The following is a 12,020-nucleotide window of genomic DNA, read 5'->3' as shown; positions in this document are numbered from 1 at the left end:
GCAAAGGAAAGGGGTTGAGCAACTAGTACTTTTCTTGTAATTTAGTCTAGTAAGAGTAGGGAGAGAAATGTGTTCATCCTCTTGGAAATGAGGCGGAATTACTGTGGGGTAGCTCCCTCTGTCCATGCCTCCTGATTGGCTCATGACTACAAATATGGAGCACTTCATTGCCTAAGAGTGCTGGCATCTCTGGGAAGTGAGAAGCAGCGTAGCCTGAGGAAAAGAGTGCAGGCCAGGGAGTCAGAGGAGCTGGGTTCCAATTCCGGCTCCACCAGTTGCCTGCGGTGTGACCGTGGGCAAATCGCTTCACTTCTCTGGGCCTCAGTTTCCTCTGACATTGAACCCGCATTTTACAATGTTCAAAGCTAACGCAGGCTCCTCATGGGCAGAAACGTGTCTACCAACTCTGTTATATTGTACTCCCCCAAGCACTTAGTACAGTGCTCTGCACACGGTAAGTACTCAATAAACGTGACTGACTGATTGGCAAAGCATGAATGATGCGTCAAAGATGAGAGTCGAAAGTGAAATACAGGAGGTCTGCTTGGGAGGGGTGAACAGCATGAAAGAGAAAAGAAAACTGATGGTCGAGAGATTTTTGTTCCATACAAGAAACAACTGGGAGTCAGATTTTTGAGGAGGGGAGTGATGCATGCCAATTAGGGTTTTTAAATGATGATCCACACAGCTGTGTGTGAGAGAGACTGGAAGCAGGTAAGATACCAGGAATCATTAAAGGTGAAGAACCAGCAGGATTTAGGGAGAAAGACTGAATGTGATAATAGTTATCGTAATTATTATTACTATTATTGTATTTGTTAAGCGCTTACTACGGGCCAAGCACTGTTCTAAGTGCTGGCATAGATACAAGGTAATCAGGTTGGACCCAGTCCTGTCCCATGTGGGGCTCACAATCTTAATCCCTCCTTTACAGATGAGGTAACCGAGGCCCAGAGAAATGAAGTGACTTGCCCAAGGTCACACAGCAGACAAGTGGCAGAGCTGGGATTAGAACCCACATCCTCTGACTCCCAAGCCTGTGCTCTTGCCACCAGGCCATGTTGCTTCACGTGGGAGGTAAATGAGAGTGAGGAGTCAAAGACATCACCAAGGTAACAGGAGGATGATGTTGCGACCATGTAGGCAGTTCAGAAGAGGAATGGGTCTGGTCAGTTTTCAGTTTTGAGGTGCCAGCAGGTGATTCCAACGGAGCTGTTTCAAAGATAGTGCAACGTAGAGCAGGCGAGGGGGTTGGGGTTACAAATGTAGTTTGGGAGTCATTCGGGTAAAGGTCGTAGCTCAAACCATGGGAGCGGATGAGCTCCCCGACAGTCTAAAGGGGAGGGAGAACAGCGAGTTCATTCCCATTTTACAGATGAAGAAACAGGTGCAGAGAAGCCAAGTGACTTGCCCAAGGTCACACGGCACAGAAACAGCAAAATCCAGATAAGAACAGAGGCTTCCCAACACCCTCTTCTGTGCACCTTCCACTAGGCCATGCTGCTTCTCATCCTCCTCCTCCTCATTATTATTACTATTATAATTATTATGGGAGTTAAGTGCTTATTACATGCCATGTGCCCTACTATGAAAATGTCACCTTTATTTTACGATAGCCACTTGCCCCCTGACATGGGTTCAGGGAAAAGCAGCATCACTGAGTCTGGGGGTTCCTTAAGCCACAGAGCCCCAATAGTAACAATAATTGTGGTATTTGTTAAGCACTTACCGTGTGCCAGGCACTGTACTAAGCATGGGGGTGGTTACAAGCAAATTGGGTTGAACACAATCCCTGTCCCACATGGGGCTCACAGTCTTAATCCCTGTTTTACAGATGAGGGAACTGAGGCCCAGAGAAGTGAAGTGACTTGTCCAAGGTCACAAAGCAGACGAGTGCCAGAGCCAGGGCCAGCTCCTCTGAATCCCAGGCCCGTGCTCATTCCACTTAGGCCACTACTGTGGTATTTGTTATGAGTTTACTATGTGCCAAGCACAGTCCTAAATGCTGGGGTAGATACAAGATCATCATGTCAGATACTCATCCCTGGCCCACAAGGGGCTCACAGTCTAAGGGGGAGGGAGAACAGGGAGTTCATTCCCATTTTACAGATGAGGAAACAGGCGCAGAGAAGCCAAGTGACTTGCCTAAGGTCACACGGCACACAAATAGCAAAACCCTGATAAGAACAGAGGTTTCCTAACACCCTCTACTGCTTCTCATCCTCATCCTCCTCATTATTATTACTATTATAATTATTATGGTAGTTAAGTGCTTATTACATGCCATGTGCCTTACTAAGCACTGGGGTAGATACAAGCCAATCGGGTTGGACACAGTCCCTACCCCACGTGGGGTTCACAATCTAAGAAGAAGGGAGTAGGATATAATCTCCATTTTACAGATGAGGAAACTGAGGCCCAAAGATGTGAAGTGACTTGCCCAAAATCACACAAAAGGCAAGTGGCAGAGCTGGGATTAGAACCCAGGTCCCCTGACTTCCAGGCCTGGGCTCTTTCCTCTAGGCTGCTTTCCAATTTTAAGTTTATTAATAAATTTTGTGAATACGAGATCTGTGGTAAATATTCCCTCGTCTGATTTGGAAGTACCCTTGGGAGAGAAGTGAAAATGACTAATCCCAATTTATACTGGGAAACTTGAGTCACTGAGTAGATCGCGGCACGCCCTCCAACTTCTAGCATGTCAATAACATTAAAAAAGAAAGTCCATACCTTTTATCTTCTGGGTCATAGCTCCCATTATTATTAGGCTACTCCTTATAGCAGAGTTTAAGAATCAAATACTAAATATCTGAAAGCAGCATGGGCTAGTGGAAAGAGCAGGGGCCTAGGAAATGGAGGACCTGCGTTCTAACCCCATCTTCATCCCTTGTCTGCTGTTTGACCTTGGGCAAGTCACTTCACTTCTCTGGGCCTCAGTTACTGCCTCAGTAAAATGAGGATTGATTCCTCCTCCCTCCGACTTAGACCGTTAGCCCCATGTGGGACAGGGACTGTGTCCAACCTGATTATCTTATATCTACCCCAGTGCTTAGTAGAGTGCCTTTCACGTAGCACATGCTGAAATACCATTAAAAAAAAAGTTTCACTAAAGCAAGACACTGAAGGCATTTTTCCCATGCACTATGAGGCACTACCAAATTGCTAGGCTTAATTATTTAAAGAACAGACGGAAAGGGATGAAACTACCATATTTACAGGCTTCAAAGGACCGAGAAATCCAAAAGGTTCCTTACCATCTTTAGCATATGCCACACAGTATACAGTGTCTTTGTGTCCTTTCAAGGGCTGAATTAAGGTCCCATCAGATGTGTCGTAAACCTAAAGAAGAAAAAGAGGAAGGCAGCGTAAAATTTTCCATAAATCAACAATACTGAATCGAGGGCTCCTTTAGCATTTCTAATGAAATTTATATATTTTTTTTTACAACCAAATGGGTGCCTATACTCTATAGAACCAGGAGATTTAAAAAAAGCATTGAGGAAATAAAGGAGCATGATCTCACAGTTAATCCAGGGAAGTGGCAGGCTCCGTTCTTTTCTTGCTGGGTCAAAACAAGAAATTCATTTGGCCTATGAAAGCAAAGCTTTGATTTATTCCCTAGGCAGTAAAAAGATGGGAATTCATTTGCCAATAGAGTGCTTTGGAAGTCACAGACTTAAGGCAGCAGTGTACTTTGATTTCAGCTGTAGGTTTAGGACAGGGAAATCAGTAGCTGTGAGAACCAGCTATGAACCCAGTAAAGCACTCTCTTTTGTGGAAAATTTTATACAAAAATTTGTTCCAATTAAGAAGATATGTCTAAACCCCAGTTCAGGAAAACCATTTTACCCTGGCTCATGGGGGAGAAGAGCAGGAAGGAGAGTGATAAGCTCTTTGTTCAAAGACCTCTAGTTAATCTTTCCAAACGTTATTTAAAGGAAGAAATGCTGATGAGAACTTTCCCAAGTATTAGTACAATGCACTGCAACTTAGTACAATTTAGTACAATGCACTGCACTCGGTAATAATAACTGTGGTATGTAGTAGGCATTGACTACATGCCAAGCTCTGTACTAAACGCTGGGATAAGTACAAGATACAGTGTCCCTGGCCCACATGGGGCTCACAGTCTAAAGGGAAGGAGAAGAGCTATTTAAACCCCCGTTTTAGAGATGAGGAAGCTGAGGCCCAAGGTCACACAGCAGGCGGCATTAGAACCCAGATCTCCTGACTCCCAGGCCCAAGCTTTCCAGTAGGCCACACTGCTTCTCAGAAGGTCATCAATAAATACCATTACTCCTACCGGATTCCTCTTATAGGTTTTCAACCTAGTACAGAGAGGGGAAGTAAATTGTCCATGTCACTGGCAATAATGATGGCACTTGTTAAGCACTTACTGTGTGCCAAGCGCTGCTCTAAGCACTGGGGTAGATGCAAGTTAGTCCAGGTGTGAGCCATGGGGCTCACGCTCTTAATCCCCATTTTACAGACGAGTTAACCGAGGGCCACAGAAGCGAAGTGACTTGCCCAAGGTCACACAGCAAACACGTGGCGGAGCCGGGATTAGAACCCATGAACTTCTGTCTCCCCGTGCTCTATCCACTATCCCATTTTTATTGGGCAGAGCACTGTACTAAGAGCCTGGGAGAGTGTAAAAGAAGAAAATTGGTAGACAGGTTCCCTGCCCACAATGAACTGACAGTGCCATAAATGGAAACGGGTTCTCTCTGTTACCTGGGGAGGTAGCATGGCTTAGTGGAAAGAGCAGGAGTCCGCAAATCAGGAAATCCAAGTTCCAATCCCAGCTCTGCCGGTGGCCTGCTGGGTGACCTTGGAAGAGTCACTTAACCTCTCTGAGCCACAGTTTCCTCATCTGTAAAATGAGGATAAAAAAAAAATACTTGCTCTCCCTACCTCTTAGTCTGTGAGCCCCTTGTGGGATAGGAACTGTGTCTGATTTAATGATCTTGTATCTACCCAACTGCTTGACACACTGCTTGAAGGACATAATCAATAGCAAAACTGTTAATGTTACCGGCTCGTCATCCTTATCCCCAGATGCATCAGTAAATCAGCCTCATTAATAAGTCTGCTGTGTGACCCTGGGCAAGTCACCTAACTTCTCTGTGCCTCAGTTACCTCATCTGGAAAAGGGGGAGTAGGACTGTGGGCCCCACGTGGGATATGAACTGTGTTCAAACTGATTAGCTTGTATCTACCCCAGTGCTCAGGACAGTGCCTGGCATATGGTAAGCGCTTAACAAATACCATTTCTAAAAAATGCACATACACATTCAGGGGGCTTGCAAAATTTGGTTGGGCAGCTAAACATTTAGGTAGCAATCACAAAAGGTTATGCTAACTTGCATTCAAGTATTTACTGTATGCTTGCCGTAGAGAGCACTATACTAAACATTTGGGAGACTGCAATACAACAGAATTCATAGACATGATCCCTGAGTGGCAGCCCTGATGCAGCAGGACCTAGTGGATAGAGCCCGGGCCTGGGAGTCAGAAGGTCATGGGTTCTAATCCCGACTGTGTGACCTTGGGCAAGTCACTTCATTTCTCTGGGCCTCAGTTCCCTCATCTGTAAAATGGGGATGAAGACGGTGTCCAACCGGATCATCTTATATCTACTCCAGCACTTAGAACAGTGCCTGGCACATAGTAAGCGCCTAACAGATACCATAATTATTAATTAATAATCATAATAGTTCCAGAAATGTCAGGGAGGCTGTCGTAACACCTGCTACACACCCAGCACTCTCCATGCCAATTTCTTCCAATATCAAACCACATCGCGAAGCCATTTTTGAATGTCAATTAATCCATCAGTGGTATTTACCGAGCACTTACTGAGTGCAGAACATTGTACTAACCGCTTAGAAGAGGACAGTGCAAGAGTCAATCTCTTGACTAGACGATTTCTCCAATTCCCCCCCCGCCCCCAGCCCTACCATTCTTAAACTCTCCAGGAAACAATGTAGCCAAGACCCCCTCTCACTCTCATACACCTTTTGAGGAGTCCATTGCTATTTTCTCATTGGTATTTCAGAGCAGAAAGAAGTGACTAACTTCATCTATGGAAAAAAAAAAAGATTGATGATTCTCACAAAAATAGTGCTTGCCAGCTCCTTTCTGATATACAACTTCACTTGTCTATTTTAACCAACTCATTTCCTCCCCCATTAAAGAATAATGATTTGTTCTCCCACCCCAACCTTTTTAACTAGACAAAGGTCACATGTCACAACACTTAGAAGAGGGAGAGAAAAGCACTTAAAAAAGGAAATATAGAATAGATCCTACCAGTAGTCTGTTTCCTGCAGCCAAAATCAGCTGAGTTCCGTCGGGTTTAAATGCGAGGTCATATATACTGAACAGGAGACAAGGCAAAAGGAAGATTAAGGACCCAAATGGTAAGGTCAAGTGAGAGTCAGGAAATGGACTTTATTTTCATCATGTAACTATTAAATGTCATGAAATAAATGAGCTAAGGGTCACATTCACCTTCAAATTCCAGCCAAACGGCCACGTACCGGTTTCCTATACAGACAGTCTCAGGTAAAAAAATACTTGACTTCATTCATTCAATCTTTTTTTATTGAGTGCTTACTGTGTGCAAAGTACTGTACTAAGCACTTGGAAGAGTACACTATAACAACCGACACATTCCTGCCCTCAACGACCTCACACTTGATACAGTACAATACAAACTGGATTGCCTGAGAGGAAGGTGGGCTTAAAAATTTGATTTGGGCTGCTAAATTTTTTCTATTCATCAACAAAGCTGGTCATTTTTTTAAAGTTACAATTTATTACTGTTATTGGGCCATTTGCAATAACACATTGAATTTAACTAGTTCCTTTCTTCTAAGCTCAAAATCCTGCATGTTTACAAAATGCATGGATAATCAGGTTTTATCCATTAGCATTATAACCTTCAAAAGGCAGGAAGGGATGGGCTCAAGGCAAGTGAAACAGCCACAGCAAGACCTGAGCTCCCAGGTCTTGGTTGGGTCAACTTAAATCTTTGAAGGTGGGAATCGTGCCTACCAATCTACTGTACTCTCCCAAGCGTTTAGGACAGTGCTCAGCCCACAGAGCAATGAGGCCTAGTGGAATAGAGCACAGGCCTGGGAGTAATAATAATAACGATGGTATTTGTGAAGCACTTACTATGTGCCAAGCACTGTTCTAAGTGCTGGGGTAGACACGAGGTAATCAGGTTGTCCCACGTGGGGCTCACAGTCTTATTCCCCATTTTACAGATGTGATAACTGAGGCACAGAGAAGTTAAAGGGCTTGCCCAAGGTCACACAGCAGGCAAGCGGCGGAGCTGGGATTAGAACTCACGACCTCTCACTCCCAAGCCCATGCTCTTTCCACTAAGCCACGCTGTAGGACCTGGCTTCTAATCCCAGCTTCTCCGATCGCCTCTTGTGTGTCCTTGGGCCAGTCGCTTACTTTCTCTGTCTTGTACCTCAGTTTCCTCAGTTGTAGAATGGGGATTAAGAGCGTGAAGCCCATGGGGGACAGGGACTGTGTCCAACCTGATTAACTTGTATCTACCCCAGCGTTTACAACAGCACTTGGTACACAGTAAGTGCTTAACACGTGCCGAAATTATTATTGTTGGTGACGTGGACAATTTACTTCCCCTCTCTGTACTGGAGTTCCCCACCCACATTGAAGTGACAGTCTAGAGGGGAGTCAGACATTAATATAAATAACTTGTAATATATAATTCACAGCTACGTACATAAGCATTGTGGGGCTGAATATCAAAAGCACAAAGGGTCACAGATCCAAATGCATACATGGGAGAGGGAGTAAGGGAAAAGAAGGCTTAATCGGGGAAGGCCTCCGGGAGATGTGACCTTAATAAGACTTTGAAGGTGGGGACAGTGGTGGTCTGATCTATTTGGAAGGGGAGGGAGGTCCAGGCTCAAGGGAGGATGTCAGAAAGGGGTCAGAAGCCAGATAGATGGGATGGAGGTACGGTAAGCTGATGCTAGAGGAGCCAGGTGGGCTGTAGCAGGAGATCAGAGGGGTAAGGTAAGAGGGGGAAAGGTGATGGAGTGCTTTAAAGGGAGGTCAACAAGGAGGCAGATGCAGTCGTCAAGGCAGGATAGGGTAGGTGCTTGGATCAGCATGGTGGCGGTTTGGATGGAGAGGAAGGGATGGATTTTAGCAGCGTCACAGAGGTAGAGCTGGTAGAATTTGGTGACAGATCAAAAATGTGAGTAGAATGAAAGAGATGAGTCTAGGACAACGCTAGGGTTACAGATCTGTGAGCCACAGAGGATAGTGGTACTGGAATTCTGGGAGAGTTGAAGAGGGCGGAAGTGGGGAGGGCTGGAGAGGAGCGAGGGAGATTTTAGGTTATGGTTTCAATTTTGCTAATGAAATATGTGACATAGTCACTAGGGGAAAGAGATGGCAAGGGATGGGAGGTGTGAAGAAGGAGTTAAATGTCTGGAACAGCTTTCGGAGGCAATGGGTATGGGAGTCAATTAGGAAAGAGTACTGCTGTCAGGCAGAGGAGAGGGCAGAACTGAAGCAGAGAAATCAGAGAGCGAAAAACAACGCACTCCAGAACACTGTGTAGAGATAGATGAGGGGTGAGGAAGAATCCATGCTTTACCCTTTACCTGCTCAAGATTACCTGTGGAAGCACTCTGCGTTTCACTTTTAACTTTTAAACGTTTAACAGATGAGGTAAGTGAGGCACAGAGCAGTTAAGTGACTTGCCCAAAGTCACACAGCAGACAAGGCATGGGGTTGGGTTTAGAACCCAGGTCCTCCGACTCCCAGGCCCGTCCTCTTTCCACCAGGCCATGCTGCTTCTCAACTCTTAGTTGATCGGCACTGGAATGTCACGAATTTGTTCATTCATTCATTCAATAGTATTTATTGAGCGCTTACTATGTGCAGAGCACTGTACTAAGCGCTTGGAATGAACAAGTCGGCAACAGATAGAGACAGTCCCTGCCGTTTGACGGGCTTACAGTCTAATCGGGGGAGACAGACAGACAAGAACAATGGCAATAGAGTCAAGGGGAAGAACATCTCGTAAAAACAATGGCAACTAAATAGAATCGAGGCGATGTACGTTTCATTAACAAAATAAATAGGGTAATGAAAATATATACAGTTGAGCGGACAGGTACAGTGCTGAGGGGATGGGAAGGGAGAGGGGGAGGAGCAGAGGGAAATGGGGGGAAAAGAGGGTTAAGCTGCAGAGAGGTGAAGGGGGGGTGGTAGAGGGAGAAGGGGAGCTCAGTCTGGGAAGGCCTCTTGGAGGAGGTGAGTTTTAAGTAGGGTTTTGAAGAGGGGAAGAGAATCAGTTTGGCGGAGGTGAGGAGGGAGGGCGTTCCGGGACCGCGGGAGGACGTGACCCAGGGGTCGACGGCGGGATAGGCGAGACCGAGGGACGGTGAGGAGGTGGGCGGCAGAGGAGCGGAGCGTGCGGGGTGGGCGGTAGAAAGAGAAAAGGGAGGAGAGGTAGGAAGGGGCAAGGTGATGGAGAGCCTTGAAGCCTAGAGTGAGGAGTTTTTGTTTGGAGCGGAGGTTGATAGGCAACCACTGGAGGTGTTTAAGAAGGGGAGTGACATGCCCAGAGCGTTTCTGCGGGAAGATGAGCCAGGCAGCGGAGTGAAGAATAGACCGGAGCGGGGCGAGAGAGGAGGAAGGGAGGTCAGAGAGAAGGCTGACACAGTAGTCTAGCAGGGATATAATGAGAGCCCGTAGCAGTAAGGTAGCCGTTTGGGTGGAGAGGAGAGGGCGGATCTTGGCGATATTGTAAAGGTGAAACCGACAGGTCTCGGTAACGGATAGGATGTGTGGGGTGAACGAGAGAGACGAGTCAAGGATGACACCAAGATTGCGGGCCTGAGAGACGGGAAGGATGGTCGTGCCATCCACGATGATAGGGAAGTCTGGGAGAGGACCGGGTTTGGGAGGGAAGATGAGGAGCTCAGTCTTGCTCATGTTGAGTTTTAGGTGGCGGGCCGACATCCAGGTGGAGACATCCTGGAGGCAGGAGATGAGAGCCTGAAGGGAGGGGGAGAGGACAGGGGCGGAGATGTAGATCTGCGTGTCATCTGTGTAGAGATGGTAATCAAAGCCGTGAGAGCGAATGAGTTCACCGAGGGAGTGAGTGTAAATGGAGAACAGAAGAGGGCCAAGAACTGACCCTTGAGGAACTCCAACAGTTAAAGGATGGCAGGGGGAGGAGGCGCCAGCGAAGGAGACCGAGAATGACCGGCCAGAGAAGTAAGAGGAGAACCAGGAGAGGACGGAGTCCATGAAGCCAAGGTGAGATAAGGTATGGAGGAGGAGGGGATGGTCGACAGTGTCAAAGGCAGCAGAGAGGTCAAGGAGGATTAGAATGGAGTAGGAGCCATTGGATTTGGCAAGAAGGAGGTCACGGGTGACCTTAGAGAGAGCAGTCTCGGTAGAGTGGAGGGGACGGAAGCCAGATTGGAGGGGGTCTAGGAGAGAATGGGAGTTAAGGAATTCTAGGCAGCGATTGTAGACGACTCGTTCTAGGATTTTGGAAAGGAAGGGTAGTAGGGAGATAGGGCGATAACTGGAGGGGGAAGTGGGGTCGAGAGCGGGTTTTTTTAGGATGGGGGAGACGTGGGCATGTTTGAAGGCAGAGGGGAAGGAGCCATTGGAGAGTGAGTGGTTAACGATAAAAGTTAAGGAGGGGAGGAGGGCAGGGGCGATGGTTTTAATAAGGTGAGCGGGAATGGGGTCCGAGGCGCAGGTGGAGGGGGTGGCACTTGCGAGGAGGGAGGAGATCTCCTCTGAGGATACTGCAGGGAAGGATGGGAAAGTAGGGGAGGGGGTTGTTGGGGGGGAGGGGAGAGGCGGAGGGGTGACTTTGGGGAGCTCAGACCTGATCGTGTTGATTTTTGTGAGGAAATAGGTGGCCAGATCATTGGGGGTGAGAGATGGGGGAGGGGGAGGAACAAGGGGCCTAAGGAGAGAGTTAAAGGTCCGGAACAATCGGCGGGGGTGACGGGCATGGGTGTCGATTAGGGAGGACTGTGAGCCCACTGTGGGCAGGGATCGTCTCTCTTTTTTGCTGTACTGTACTTTCCAAGCGCTTAGTACAGTGCTCTGCACACAGTAAGTGCTCAATAATTACGAATGAATGAATTAATTAATTAATGTTGCTTCTCTATTCCGAACATTACACACAAACCATGGTCAGGAATGAAATTTGGGGGGGCCCATGACTACCATATTTGGAAACGGTCCGTCTTATTGTATAATGCTCTACTTGGGTACTACGAAGCCAAAAGAGACAGCGTTCACCTTTAATTACAAAACTATGCACTGCGGTGTAAAATGAGATCACGTTAAAAAGTTCTTTAGAAAACTATTCACCTAAATTCAAGGTAAGATTGGTATTTCAGAGTATCACTTCTGCCTAAAAAGCAGTGGGGATGGATCCTGGAAGTCCACCCTCCCCCCTACATATTGGAGATGGGCCATGCCACCGCCAGGACTGCAATGGTACAGCCCTCCTCCCTCCGTCCCCTTCCCCAAACGCCAGATCGTCCGATCCATCTCCAGCAGAGCGGTAACAAACACTCCCGCTCTGATGGCATTTTGTCTGGCCAATAACTGAGCCCAACCCTAAAACACAACAGTCCCATGACCATCGCAGGAACAAAAGGCTCGCTCCAGGACAGGAACCGTGCAGCAGATCGGAAAAGAGCGGCGAGGTGGGAGGCTCTGGAAGCAGAGCTAGAGGGGAAAGGACAGAAGGCCTGGGGCAATCTGGACCCTGGATTGGGGGCATCTCGGTTCTAGGCCTCTAGCTGACTTTAGCAAGGAAGGCTACCTCCCCCGTGGATCCCATCTCCTTACCATTGTTCCGCTTTATCCCTCCAGGTCAACACGGCCCGCATGGCTAATCCCCTCCGCCTTCTCCCGCTCGCCCCGAGCCACGGCCCCGCGCCTGGAAGCCAGTTTGGCTACCTGGGCTACCCGGGGCAACG

At 47.4% G+C, this 12,020-nt stretch overlaps 1 protein-coding gene across 1 annotated transcript in view; it reads right to left on the bottom strand.

Annotated features, from left to right (window-relative positions):
• IFT122 (intraflagellar transport 122) overlaps window positions 1-12,017 on the bottom strand; it is a 70,478-nt gene extending 58,461 nt beyond the window's left edge. The window contains exons 1-3 of the mRNA XM_029051074.2: window positions 11,890-12,017; window positions 6,313-6,379; window positions 3,255-3,339 (exon numbers count right to left, since the gene is read on the bottom strand). Of these exons, the coding sequence (XP_028906907.1) occupies window positions 3,255-3,339; window positions 6,313-6,379; window positions 11,890-11,930 (193 nt within the window). The 5' untranslated portion in view covers window positions 11,931-12,017. The remainder of the gene's footprint in view (window positions 1-3,254; window positions 3,340-6,312; window positions 6,380-11,889) is intronic.
• Between the last annotated feature and the right edge of the window lie 3 nt (window positions 12,018-12,020).

Source organism: Ornithorhynchus anatinus, chromosome X1, assembly GCF_004115215.2.
Source record: "Ornithorhynchus anatinus isolate Pmale09 chromosome X1, mOrnAna1.pri.v4, whole genome shotgun sequence".
Taxonomy (NCBI): Eukaryota; Metazoa; Chordata; class Mammalia; order Monotremata; family Ornithorhynchidae; genus Ornithorhynchus; species Ornithorhynchus anatinus.
This window is presented reverse-complemented; position numbering and strand designations above follow the sequence as displayed.